General features: G+C 38.9%; 2 protein-coding genes across 2 annotated transcripts; one reads left to right on the top strand and one right to left on the bottom strand.

Annotated features, from left to right (window-relative positions):
- The first annotated feature begins 1,186 nt into the window (after positions 1-1,186).
- Positions 1,187-5,080, top strand: pigv (phosphatidylinositol glycan anchor biosynthesis class V). Its single transcript, XM_015380745.1, has 3 exons — positions 1,187-1,537; positions 3,080-4,234; positions 4,318-5,080. Exons 1-3 carry the CDS (start codon positions 1,469-1,471, stop codon positions 4,603-4,605), a joined length of 1,512 nt encoding a protein of 503 aa, XP_015236231.1. The 5' UTR covers positions 1,187-1,468; the 3' UTR covers positions 4,606-5,080.
- A 1,598-nt stretch (positions 5,081-6,678) lies between these two features.
- Positions 6,679-12,182, bottom strand: LOC107088525. Its single transcript, XM_015380754.1, has 8 exons — positions 11,825-12,182; positions 11,670-11,740; positions 8,961-9,122; positions 8,839-8,888; positions 8,706-8,762; positions 8,557-8,616; positions 8,346-8,476; positions 6,679-8,265 (listed from the first exon to the last, which is right to left on the bottom strand). The coding sequence occupies exons 1-8, from the start codon at positions 12,073-12,075 to the stop codon at positions 8,259-8,261; spliced, it is 789 nt and encodes a 262-aa protein (XP_015236240.1). The 5' UTR covers positions 12,076-12,182; the 3' UTR covers positions 6,679-8,258.
- Positions 12,183-13,409: the final 1,227 nt, after the last annotated feature.

Raw genomic sequence — 13,409 nt, 5'->3', positions numbered from 1 at the left:
CTGGTCTCATCCACAGCTCCGTAGTATGGCAGACACGGCTCAAACTTGTTATATCCTGGTACAAACAAGAATAAACTAGATGAAGTACACATTTGACAAATTTTCTTGAGTCATGAATTCAGCATATTTGTATTTCAGACTATGTAGCTAAGACAAACATGTAAATTTCTCCCTGTCCCCTTTTTTTGGCTCAAGGAATATCATTTATTCAGTATGAAATCTTTATACTATATGTTCCACGTGGTAAGAATAAATGTACATCAAATCTTCCTAAGCCGTTTCATGGTTTTATTCTATGGGAATTTCTTAAAAAAAAAAAAAAAGAAATTAGCTTTTAATTAATTTAATTTCCACTAAGTTTATTAAAACTTTCAGATCCTCTTTACCGTCATAGTCTAGATTGAATTTCTAGCATGTAGTACAAGTTAAACACTTAAAACAGCTGCATTTGATTGCAATTATCCTATGTTTGGCAGATGTGTAGAAAAATGGCATGAAAGAAGTTTAATAAAAAAAAATGCATAATAAAGGCTACATTAGGGATGTTAGATTATAGTTTATATCCATATACCACGGTGTTTTTATATGCAGTCTATTTTGATGAATAAAGTTCAGTTATTCGGTGCACATTAGTCTAACTGGTTTATAATAAAACCTTTTTTCGAAGATTATACGTTTTCGGTCTGATATCTGAAGCAAAAGCAAAATTTGTTGCGCAATTTTCAAAGCAGGATTCGTTGTCTTTAGCGCCTCCTGCTGGAGATTATCTTAACACGTCGGGCTACTTCAGCCGGAAGTTAGCTGTTTTAACGGTTTTGTAATCACAAAATAAATAGTATGTTCATTGCAGCAGATGAGATATGTTGATAAAACACTTAAAAAATATTGAGCCTACTTTTTAAAAACATTTTTTAGCCAATTTCAGCTGTGCATGAACCACTTCCGGGTCATGCTCGACGTTTCATACTGCGGTAGGATGTACTAAAAAGAATCGACATTATATGTATGTAATCTCTAAAAAGCGCAGCTCTGTTTTAATTCATTATTCCGCTTTTTATAACTATCATCTTATTGATTTAGTTGGCGTTAAGGTTTAGGGCTTGAGTGAAAATCTGCGTAAATAACGAATACTAGCATGTCAGCTAGCGTTAGGCTTTTATTTTGAAGCTCTTTTTTGTGACCCGGAAGTGGATGTGTATCGAAATAAACGCGTCCTGCAGTAAGAGGGCAAATATTCACCAGCTAGGTGACTAACAATTAGAGTCCCTACATCAGAGTCGAAATACTTAAATGTATTCAACCACCTTTGTTGTTGGAATGAATGAGCGAAATTCATAAAGAAGCTTATTTAGGCGGAAACCGTTTTGTTCTCCGCGATGAATGGCAGTAAACACGCAAACAGCGAGAGGTTTGTAGCAGTGCGGATGGCTGCGGGAACGGAGTCGTCCTCCTGCCGTTCGTCTCATCAATGACCATGGATGTCAGAGCGGTAGTAGAGTTCGCTGCGGCTACCAGAGGCCTTTCTCTGGTTTTACAGGTCAGTTATTTGTTTATTCAGTCCTAATAACGGCTGACACTTTGATTGTTTAAACTATGGCAGACATATTAGTGTCTTTAATTTGGGTATGATTCACTTAAAAAAAAAAAAAAAAATCTGCGAAGCTTTTACCAAATACAATAGAGCCACGCCAGTTACTGCAAATTGTCACTAGATACTGTCGTTAAATACTGCCACCTGGGGCGGTCCTAGACCAGTGTATGCTGGGGGTGGGGGGCACATCTATATTTCCAGATAAATCCTTAAAGACAGGACAGATTTCATGGCAAAAAAAGCTATGCACATATTTATACATTAATTCATGGTTCTATAAAATATATACATTAAGAAAGTTGAATTGTTATTTATCGTTAATCCTTTTTAGGGCAAGTACATCTTATTTTGGCATTGACCAATTATGTGAGCCCTTGGATGATATATTATCTACTGTAAATAAAGTTGGAAAAAAAAGATAAGTCAAAAAAAAAAGTAAAAAGCGAATTAAAAAGTAAAGTAAAAAAATTAATAAGCCTAGTTAACAATTATATTTAGGTTTATAAACCAAAAAATGTATGTGCCAGTATCAGCATTAGGGGGTCAGCAACCCCTAGGGGTCGACGGAGGTACTCAATTCAATTTTTCCACTAATTGAAATGTCTTTAAATCCACATTAACATGAATTCAACACACTGTAGTAAACAGATAAATGGAGGCAGAAGATGTCTTTCAGTCATCAATGCACACATTTAGCGACACACAGGAGCTCTTTTAAGCTGGACACCATTTCATTCACAACACCTGTCCCTTCAACTAGGAATCAGAATAAGAAATACTTTAATAATCCCAGGGGGAAATTACTTTTGTTACGTTAGTCCATCTGTAACAGAGTAACTATAGGACCAGTTTGATATAACACAATTTCATACAATATATGTATAATTAGGGGTCCCCGCTCCATCTCAGCATCAGTTTGCGGGTCAATGGCCTGTAAAACACTGAAGAACCCTACTCTAAAGTTATGTTGTACCAAAAAAATGTTTTTTTCATTCTGAGTGTTTTTCATGAATTTCTTATTGAAGCACTTTTGTTATTTTTCTTAATATGTTCGGCATTTCTTGTTATTACATTGACATTAATTTTTGCCATCAAAATATCCATATTTTTTAATGTTACAAAGGTAATAAGGTCTTGTCCTGGATTCTAATAACACTATTGGCTGGAAATTTGGATTTTCAAAGCATTTCTCCGGCTGCCCTATAAAGGGTTAACCACATAGGAGATTGCAGAGAGAAACTCTTTCCTACAAATCATAAAAAATAATCCTTAAAATGTCTGTATGTTTCCAGTTTATTCTTAGTATATTGTTGAAAATAATGATCACTGCTGCCACCCTCTGGTTTAGAGAAGAACTCCTTGTTCCAGAGGTGATGAATTACATCCAAATGGGCGAAGCAAATCATGCTGCTCCTCCAGCTCCGCCTTTGGTCTAGCTGTATAATATAATATAATCAATAATAACAAAGTTAAACTGTTTCTCCCCAGGCTGTCCTAAATGCTGCCATCCCTGACCATGACGCGGATGCCTTCAGCCCCCCACGGACAGAGGAGGCCTTGTACCTGGACTCTGCAGTGGACTGGTTATTCGGTGGTCTCTCCCACTGGGACGCAGAGCACTTCCTCTTCATCGCAGAGAGAGGATACCTATATGAGCACAACTTTGCCTTTTTCCCTCTTTTCCCCATCGTGCTGCGGGGCCTCGCTGAGACTCTTCTCTGGCCCCTCAGCAGCTGGCTCAGCATGAGGGGCCGCTTGCTCCTGGCTGTTGCTTTGGGGAACAGCGCCCTCTTCTTGCTGAGCGTGGTTGCCTTCTATGCCCTCAGCAGAGTGGTTCTTCAGGATCGTCGCCTTGCTCTGCTCTCCAGCTTCCTGTACTGCTTTACGCCTGCCAATGTGTTCATGACAGCCGGTTACTCGGAGAGTCTGTTTGCAGCGCTCACCTTTGGTGGTCTGTTCCTCCTGGAGAAAAGCTTCACGCTCAGAGCCTGCTTAGCCCTTAGCATCGCCACAGCAGCACGGTCAAACGGACTGGTTAACATAGGCTTTCTTCTGTATCTGCCCTCACTGCATGCCATTTCCCAGATCCGTGTGTATCGTGCAACAACTAAAGGTCACAGTAAAGTGCTCCACTATATCTTGGTGGTGGTCCGTCTTCTGTTCACCTCCCTCTTTGGAACGGCTGTCATTGCTCTCCCCTTCTGCGCTTTCCAATATTATGGGTACAGGACGTTTTGCACCCCGTCCACCTCCCTGGAGCAGATCCATCCGGCTCTCCTATCCCTGGGTGAGCGGAAGGGCTACAGGGTTCCAGATGAAAACAGCCCGCCGCCCCTCTGGTGCCTCAGACCTCTCCCCCTGCTTTATTCACACATTCAGGACGTTTACTGGGACGTGGGCTTCCTCCGTTACTTTGAGCTGAAGCAGATACCGAATTTTATTCTGGCTATGCCCATGGCTACCCTCGCTATTATGGCCGCCTATGCATATTTTCATGCTAATACAGAGCTGTGTTTAAGGCTTGGACTTTGGGGGACTGGACTGGAGAAACCTACACCAGGATTCTTTAACCCAAAAGTCTTTGTGTATGTTGTGCATTCTACCGTTCTCCTAGTGTTTGGAACCCTATGCATGCATGTGCAGGTAAGGAGAAAAAAAAAACACACTGTTTCTGTAGTCAGAGTTTGAACTATGGGTGTTTATAAACTCAGTTCTTTTTGTTTCAGGTTCTCACCAGATTCATGGCCTCTTCATCTCCTGTGCCCTTCTGGATAAGCGCCCACCTACTCCTCCTCAACGAGCCATTTCTCCATCGAAGGAAAAGCTCTAACCCCAACGTGCAGCTGCAGACTGATCTTAAAAACTCCTGCGGGCACAAACCTCAGAACCCCATCCTTGCTCTGCTTCCACATTTTAAAACTTGCTCTCCCACCACGCAGAGCATCCTGGGCTACTTCCTCTCATACTGGATACTGGGCCTTGCTTTGCATTGCAACTTCTTGCCTTGGACTTGATTTATTAAAATAATCGGAGGATAAAAGCGATATTTCTGCATAGGTTGTTCCTGCAGAATAAATCTTTTTAACTTTTAATATACAATGGTGAAGGTACAGTTTGCCTTGGGGAAAAAAACATGGCTTGAGAAAATATTTTTATGAATGCCTGATTTAAAAAAAAAAAAAAAAAAAAAAAGATATGTTGTCACCAAATATGAGATGCTCTGTAAAAAAAAAAAAAATTTATGCTGCATTATTAGGGATCTAAGACAATTAGGTTTGCTGATAGTATTCCAGTTTGGTTGCATGGTTGTGCAAGGGGGGGGCATTGAAACTTGAAGAGGAAATGAAAGGGTTTGCTGTCTGCTCCACTGCATGTCTAAAATATTCTCAAAAGCTTATGATTTATATTTAAATCGATATCAAGATTTGTAGTAAGTTTTACGTTTTTATTTCAAATGTTTTTTTTTAGGCACTGATGTATTTGAAAATGTGTTTTATTATTAAATATTCATCTAAAGGTGGCTTTAAATTAAAGGTTGTTAAAACAGCCATTAAAAACTGGCTTTCGGTTACTATTGAGGAATTTACCTATGAAATTTATTTTTGGCTTTACTAAGGGCCTTTCTTGAAGGTATTGTGGAGGATTTTCTTGAATTTTTGAAAAGACCCGCCCTCTCCACTTTAAAAAAATGCACATGCACAATCCTGCAGCCGCTCCTGAGAGGGAACGCCTGGTAAACGCATGCAGGAGCGTGCATCAGCCCATTTCTCCTCGTGCACGCTCTGTTTAAAAGTTGCTGTTTGCAACTCTCATACAAACTTACTTTCCAAAAGAAGATTAGCAATTTTAGCACCGTCAGACTCACCACCAGTAACTGAAAATGTAGACGAACACGTAGGGCGGCCCTATGGAAACCAGAATCACCAGAATGATTGACAATTAAGAGGACCGCTTATTTTGATGATCCACCTGGAGAAAGAACATCCTCCATTATACCTTTAAGAGTTCAACCATTACACCATTAAGACTCAGTTCTTGACTACAGTGTAAGAAAAATAATAAATTACCTGCCACATGTATTTCTTTACATTTTTCACAGACAGTTAAATCATCACCATCTTAAAAATTAAATTCAAGTCTGTAAGCAATATACAAACCAGCAAGGCTATCTATTTACAACAGACAATGTGACCTATCATTTTTTTGTAGTGGATTCAATTAAACGATACTTTGACAAAGTGACAGAATAAATGCAAATCAATCAATTTTTAAATGACTAGCCTTTGCAAAAGAAACCTAACTTGTGAAACTATAAATATATATATATAAAAGGTTGATACCCCTTGTTAAATGAAGGAAAAAAGAAAAAAAAAAACACAATGGTCACTTAAAATAACTTGAATCTGAGAGAAATAAATCAAAATTCTATGAAAAATGAAAGTCAGGAGCTGCTTTTTGACCATGCTTCAACAGAGGGAAAAAATACAACAAACCAATGAAACAGGCCTGGAGAAAATGATGGTACACTTAACATTTCGCACGACCTTTTGAGTCAGTCGATGAAATCAAACAGTTCCTGTAGCTGTCAATAAAATGTCTGCTCCTCTCAGCAGGGATTTTTAACCCTCATGAGCAAACTGCTCCAGTTGTCTCCAGTTTGAAGGGTCCCTATCCTAGACACCATGTTTCAGCTCCTTCCAATGATGCTCAACAGGATTTATGTCAGGGTCATAATAAAGCACTTCAGAATAGCCCATTGTTTTCCTCTCTTGGGACATTATCCTGTTAAAAGACCAATGACCTGCGACTGAGACCAAGCTTCTGACACTGAGCAGCCCACTTCTCTCTAGAATCCCTTGATAATCTTTAGATTTCATTTTACCCTGCAGATTATCAAGACACCCTGTGCCAAATGAAGCAAAGCAGCCCCAGAGAATAACAGAGCCTCTTCCGTGTTTCACAGTAGGGACAGTCTTCTTTTCTTGATAAGTTTAATTTTTCCATCAGTGAACATAGAGCTCTCATCTGTCCATGGAACAATCCATGTCACCAAGCCCTATATATATATATATATATATATAGCACCACTGACTGATTAGAAGATTGAAGACACCTGTGTTGCCAATTAGTGGAAACACCTAGATTTAAAATGTCCCTTTGGTCATAAGAATTGTTCGTACCAAAAACGTATTTCTTATAATACAAAATAAAAAAATAGAATGTAGGTGAAGTGAGCCTGGGTTTCTGCACACGTCTGTACAGTCGGTGGCGGTATGCACCTTAAAGTTGGTTGCAATTCACCATAATAGAAAAGAAGAAATTTGTTCCTAAATCCTTTGTATGAGTGATTTAGGAGAAAATATCGCAATCACCATTTTTCTCTGATTTCTAATCTCCCAGCTACCAACAAATTTACCTACGAAAGCTCCGTACTTAGAGTAGGAGTCCTGTGCAATCAGTCAGCTGTTATCCAAATCAAATTTTTCCTTAAATTACTATATTTGTTTTACCTAGAACCAATTTTAGTAAGCTACATCATTATATTAATATGCAACTGTGCAATTATAAATGAAATTTTTATTCACTGATAACAGATTAGTTATTACACTTGCAGCAGGGATGTTGGGGAGCATTTTTCTTTTTTTTGAACTTCATCTGTATTATAATTTTTCTTTTTTTACTTTTGTAACAGTGCAACCACATCATTTACAGTTCTTCACCGCCTGTCTTTTTCTGGTCCTTTAATTCTGCTGCCTTATTGTCCAGCCTTATATAGAATTATATGGGTGGTGATTATGTAAATCACACAGGTGGACTGCATCACATTCATGAGGATCATTTACTGAAGTTACTAACGTTTGTTGAATCTGATGTGGCGTGTTTGTAAGGGCTTAGGGTAGGAGAAAAAATAAGAAATGTATGACAAGAATACGAAAATGTTGTTGCATTAGGCTGAATATATTCATCCTAGGGTACCATAATTTTTGTCTTAGCCTGTTTTATGGGTTTATTTTATTTTCTTTTATCATTCTGTTGAAACATGGTTAAAAATTAATGTCTGACCTTCATTTATCTATTTTTTTTTTATAAAATTATCATTATTACTTTAGTCAGATTCAAGCTATTCCCATGACAATTATGTTTTTTTCTTTCCTTAAACCAGGGCCACCAACAATTTTGTCCACCAGGTGCGTCAGTAGCAAAGCAAAGGCAAAAAGAAACACTTTACAGTGAAGGAGAACTCTTGAAAAAGCAGAGCTGCCCTTCTACAACAAATTAAATAAAAAATGTGAAAAATAGATAGAAAAACATCACTGAAAGATCATCAAATAACAGCATGGTTGTAGAAACACCAAATAGCAAAAATGTTCAACCTAACAGCATGGCAGCTGGGAGGATCTTTGATAGTGTTCCTTTGTGCACCGAGGGATGTAGTAGTCTGTAGCAGTCACTGAAGGATCTCTCCAATTCTGCGGCAGCTTTTGGGCGTGGTCCTTTGTTCCTGGTCCTGATTGGCTGAAGATGACCAGCTCTTAGATCCAGGCTCACCACCAATGAAGATCAAGATCTTTGTCACGCTGCAAATAACCTCCCTGCAGACATCCCTGATGGAAGGACTCAAAACAGTTTTAACAGAGAAATAAATTATATAGTCATTTGGTCTTCTTTACTCCCTACAAAAGAAAGGAAAAGGCTATTAGTGTTTCTAAAACAAAAATAAACATGTTTGACCTGTGAAAGGAAATACACATACTTTAACTGGCGCTCCAGAAGTAGAATTTCTAGGTCTGCTTTCCTGATTTGGCGGTCCAGATACAGCATTTCTTTATCCGTTTTCTCAATGGTCTTAAGGAGATGGTGCCTGTATAACTCATTTACTGGTAACTGGGAAAACAAATCGTAATTTTCAGCACCTTTAAAGATAAGTTTAAAAGTGGTGTTTAGAAGAAAAAAAAAAACCCTACTTTGTTAAGCTTTGCTGTGGAGCTGGAAGGAACCTCATTCTGGTGGCGATCAGCTGTTCTCTGTCAGAGAAAAACAAAGTTTCAAAAAACAAAATATGTAGACAAGTGGAGAGTTAATGGCAGCAAGTAGACAGAATGCTCATATCTACTTCAGGGGGAACCTCTGCCTCCTTTTTGGTGCTGCAACTTGACTGAGCATCCTCCTCCTGTGGCGTAAAAGGGGAAATCATGATTCAGTAACGATCTAACAGCTTCACTAAGCAGCAAAAGCAGAGTACTTACAGCTGTAGCTGTGGCTGGAGGCTCCACGATGTAAAAAACGTCCTCTGTAACTATGAGAAGGAGAAAGGTCGGTTACTAACACGCATGAACAGCTACATGTGCCTGCATATGACGTTAGGTACCTGTGTTCTGATTGGGGCCCGGTTCAGGTGAGTTGTGTCCAGAGAGGCCTTCAGAACCCATTGTGGGCGAGTTCTGGCAGATGGCCAGCCCCTCATCCTCTGTCAGGGGCGGTATCAGTAGCTCGCCGTCGATCTTATAAGCCTCGAACCGTTTTCTGTTGACTGGGTGTGAATCCAGATTATTCTTCTATTTATTTTGATTGAACTCCTAAAATGTATGACTCCAACATATTTATGACCTTAGATTTCTTTTTGATGTGGTCACGTGCTAAACCTGAAGTTATGGGGCATTACAGTGGTATTCACACTCATTTTCAGAATCATACCACAAAATTAGGGCTGGGCAATTTATTGCATGTGATCACATTTGCAATATAATCGCAATTTAACAAAGGCACACATATTTAATCACACTATAAATAACAAGAGTAAGACACTAAATTTCTCCCTCCAGCCCTTTAGGTGGTGATTAAATACCTGAAGTGGGTTTGTCACCGCACAGAACGATAGAAAAAGTTGCAGCTAACACGCAGATCCATGTATGGAAGTAGAAGTACCAGTAAATACTTTTTACCACAATGTTAAAAGTAAAGTCCTGTAAATATGGACTCTGGATAAGCAAAATTTCAAAAAGTGAAAGCCTGGGGTTGAAACAGCTTCAAGTTTGGGGTCAGTGCAAAGGAAAATCGAAATAAAATTGCGATCGCAATTTTGATTACAAATTATCAAAATTTAGATTTTCGGTAAAATGGTTCAGCCTTCCACAAAATGTCAGTGGATTTTATATAAAACACTGACACAAAGAAGTGCATGATTATGAGGAGGAAGGAAAATGATATATGGTTTGGATTATCCTTTACAAATAATAAAGCGGCTTAAATTCAGATAATGAAATATTTCCAGATTTGTTTTTTCCCACTAAATGATGAAGATGGAAGAAGTCTAAGACCATGTCCAACCATGACTTGATACACACTGAGTCAGACAGACAAAAAAAAAATAAAATTGATGGGTGCTGAGAAAAATAAATGCACACCACACATTTCAGATTTCCAGTTTGTACTAAAATATACTTTACAGGGGGCAGTTCTAGACAGGGGCCCACAGGAGCCAGTGCCCCTGTGTCCTGACCCAAGTTACGGCCCCTGTACTAAATACAGGTTACAAGAAATACAAGATTAATTTTCATCTTCCTGATCAAGTCTGACTCCTGCAGTTCCAGGGCCATAAAGGTGCGTTCACACCAAACACGTTCTGGTCGTCAAAAACATTTAAAACGTCGAACTTTAGACACTGAGTCAAATGCTGGTCAAGATGCTTTCACCGTTCGAAGCCCTGGATTTTCTGCATGCTTGTTCTTTATCAGCTCTGTTCTCTCGGTGCAGTCTAGAGAACAGCTCGGCTTTATTTGCTTTGAGGCATTGAAACAAAATATCTTAATACATTTTTAAACGAGAAAGTGCACCTCAACACTTCATCTGTGCAGTCAGTTCATCAGCATTAGGATCAAATTTGTTCTTTATGTGCTGGGACTCCCCAGTGAAAGCTTCCCGTTGCTATTCATAGGCTGAAATATAAAGTAGTTTTTTTCAAGTTTTTGGTAAAAACTACAAGAGCTAGATTATTAAATCAAATATTTTTTGCCAGCAGGTTTTAACATTTTCAGGTGTATTTAGACACTGTTTTGCCACAGTGCCGTAAGGAAATAAGTAATAATAATGATCAGAGCTTGCTCTCTTTTTTTGCATTACAATCCATTCTTCTGGCTTTTTAAAACCTGTGGAGTTTAACCCCTTTATATTTATTTTTCACCCACAGACAGCTTTGCAGAAGCGATCGCAGTTTGCATGTTGGGTCTGTATAACAGAAAAACTCCTGGAATAGCTTTTGTGATTGGTTGACGCTCTGCGTCAAGCTGCAAAAGGACACATTCCTGAACTCCAGCGTTGAATGCTGGGATGCCAGTATGCTCAGACGCTCAAACCCACTTCAGGGTCTGTCGACGCTGCTTGATGCTGTCCATCATAGATTTTGCATATAATTCAGATCCTTGGAAGTCCCCAACACGTTTGGTGTTAATGTACCGTTAGTAACTCTTTGGCTCACTTACTATATAAAATAGTAAACTATTTTCCCATTAAAATATTTTCATTTTGTGTCCCCATAAATATCAATCCATCCATCCATCTTTGCTTAATCCCAACTGAGGTCGCGAGGGGTGCTGGTGTCTATCTCCAGCTGTATACGGGCGAGAGGCAGGGTACACCCTGGACAGGTCACCAGTTCATCGCAGGGCAACACAGAGGCAAACACACCTAATCACACCTAAGAATTTAGAGAAGCCAATTAACCCAAATTAATCTAACAGTCATGTTTTTGGACTGTGGGAGGAAGCTGGAGTACCTGGAGAGAACCCACACATGCTCAGGGAGAACGTGCAAACTCCATGCAGAAAAGACCCCGGCCGGGAATCGAACCCACAACCTTCCTGCTGCAAAACAGCAGTGCCCCACCCCTTCCCAGTGTAAAAAATACCCTTTTCCTCTTGATAAATTGGTTCTAGAACTCCAGTGAACATATTGTTTTATGATTGGGAGTGGAGGAAAGGTTCAACAGAAATTAATACTTCTGCCTGTTTGGAATCTAAATTAATCAATACAATCTTGAATTAAATACTTCATTAATAATAACTATATGCATATGTCTTACCTTTCTTAATCATATTTTTATACTTCGTTTTCAGTTGCATCCAAGTCCGTTTTTCTCCAGATGAATTACACCTAAATGAAAACTGCAGTTTTATTTTCCTCCCTTTTATCTGCTGTCAAATAAAGATCAAAGGACAATGCTGCGTTCAAACTCACGCATTGACTCGGGCAGCGATGTGCTTCCATGCAGCCTGTCTGGCTTTAGCGTCTACTGCTTTGTTGCTCTTCTTCCGAAATATATGAGCATGCTCCTCATAAAGTTGAAGGAGGAGCCGCAGCTCCAGAGGAGTGAAGTAGCTGGATCTCTTTTTGGAGAGGTTGCCGTGAGCATCAGCAGGTTGAGCCGCTGCAGCGCTGCTACCAGCGATCACCTCCGGATCAACCAACTCCGAGTCCATGGAGCTCATTGCGATCAGCTGTCCTGGATACCCGGAGTTTTCCCTCTTTGGGAACTTAACTCGGAATTTACAGATTGACCCAGAGTTTGTTTACCACAACCTCCCTTCAGGAATACTCCTCTTGTCCTTAAGAATTAACGTAAAACCCACGTGCGTCATCTTTACGTTCTCACCGTCATAGATATAAACAACTAGACGCTGCAGGAAAGAAAGGGGGATTATAGGGAGAAAATTAGCATTCTAAACATCTGAATGGGATTAAGAAAGGAATATTATTGAACAAAATTATTTAAAGAATAACGTTAACTTTAACCTTCAATCGTAGCTTATATGGTTTAATTCATATATAAGATTATTTAGATACTAGACAATCTACTTTTTAGGTATTAATAATAAAAGCAAAAATTATAAAAATCAGACTAAAACTAAATTATTAAGTTTTACTAGCCAACCCTTTTAGGAATACTCTTGTTTAGAACAATGAGGTAGTAAAATGATTTATCAGGTGTGATAATTGCAAAAGTATCCACACCTCTTGAACTTTTTGATTAGCCTACATTTATAAATTGAATTCATCCAATAAATCAGAGGGGTCAGAATAAAGAAGATCATCAACCAGTAATGGTCCCGAGACACTTTAAAAAAAATTATAATCTGTTACTTTAAACAGAACTTAAAAAGTAGGTTTTTGTGCATCCATGTTATACACTGAATTAAAAAAAATAATAATAATAATTTTATTTTTCCATTTTAAGTAGAAAACAATCGTTCAGTTCGGTATAGAGACAATTTCCTGATTCACCTATTTTATAAAACACTTGAACTGACTGTTTTTTCTTTTTTTTTTTCTTTCCTTTTTCTGTCTTAATGAGAGCAGTGGCCTTTATGCTGCCCTGCAAGGCTTTTAAACCTGGGTTTGAATGGAGACAAAGCCATTCTCAAGCACATATCAAGGTTTTCATTTTGAGCCTGGATCGATATTTATTTTTTATTTTATTCATAGTGGGGCATCCTGCTTCACAGCAGTAGGTTAAGCAGAACATAATCAAAAGGTGCAGGGTCATCTTTGAGCACACACTTTTCTTTCACTAGTTCACCTTAGTTCTTCCAGCAGTCCACACTTTCTCTGCTTTCTTTTTCTCATCGTCTTCTCCTTCTTTCCCACTGCCTGGCTTGCCAGAGGTTTGCCTGCTGTATCTAAGGCTACGTTCACACCGCAGCCTGAAGTGACCCAAATCTGAATTTTTTTTAGCCCATATGTGACCTGGATCTGATTTTTTCATGGCAGTCTGAACAACACAGATCTGATTTTTTTTTCCAATGCCACCCATGCCACTTGGCTG

This window comes from Cyprinodon variegatus, unplaced genomic scaffold (genome assembly GCF_000732505.1).
Source record: "Cyprinodon variegatus isolate N-32 unplaced genomic scaffold, C_variegatus-1.0 Scaffold221, whole genome shotgun sequence".
NCBI classification, from domain to species: Eukaryota; Metazoa; Chordata; class Actinopteri; order Cyprinodontiformes; family Cyprinodontidae; genus Cyprinodon; species Cyprinodon variegatus.
The sequence above is the reverse complement of the archived record's forward strand: the minus strand, read 5'-3'. Positions and strand labels throughout refer to the sequence as shown.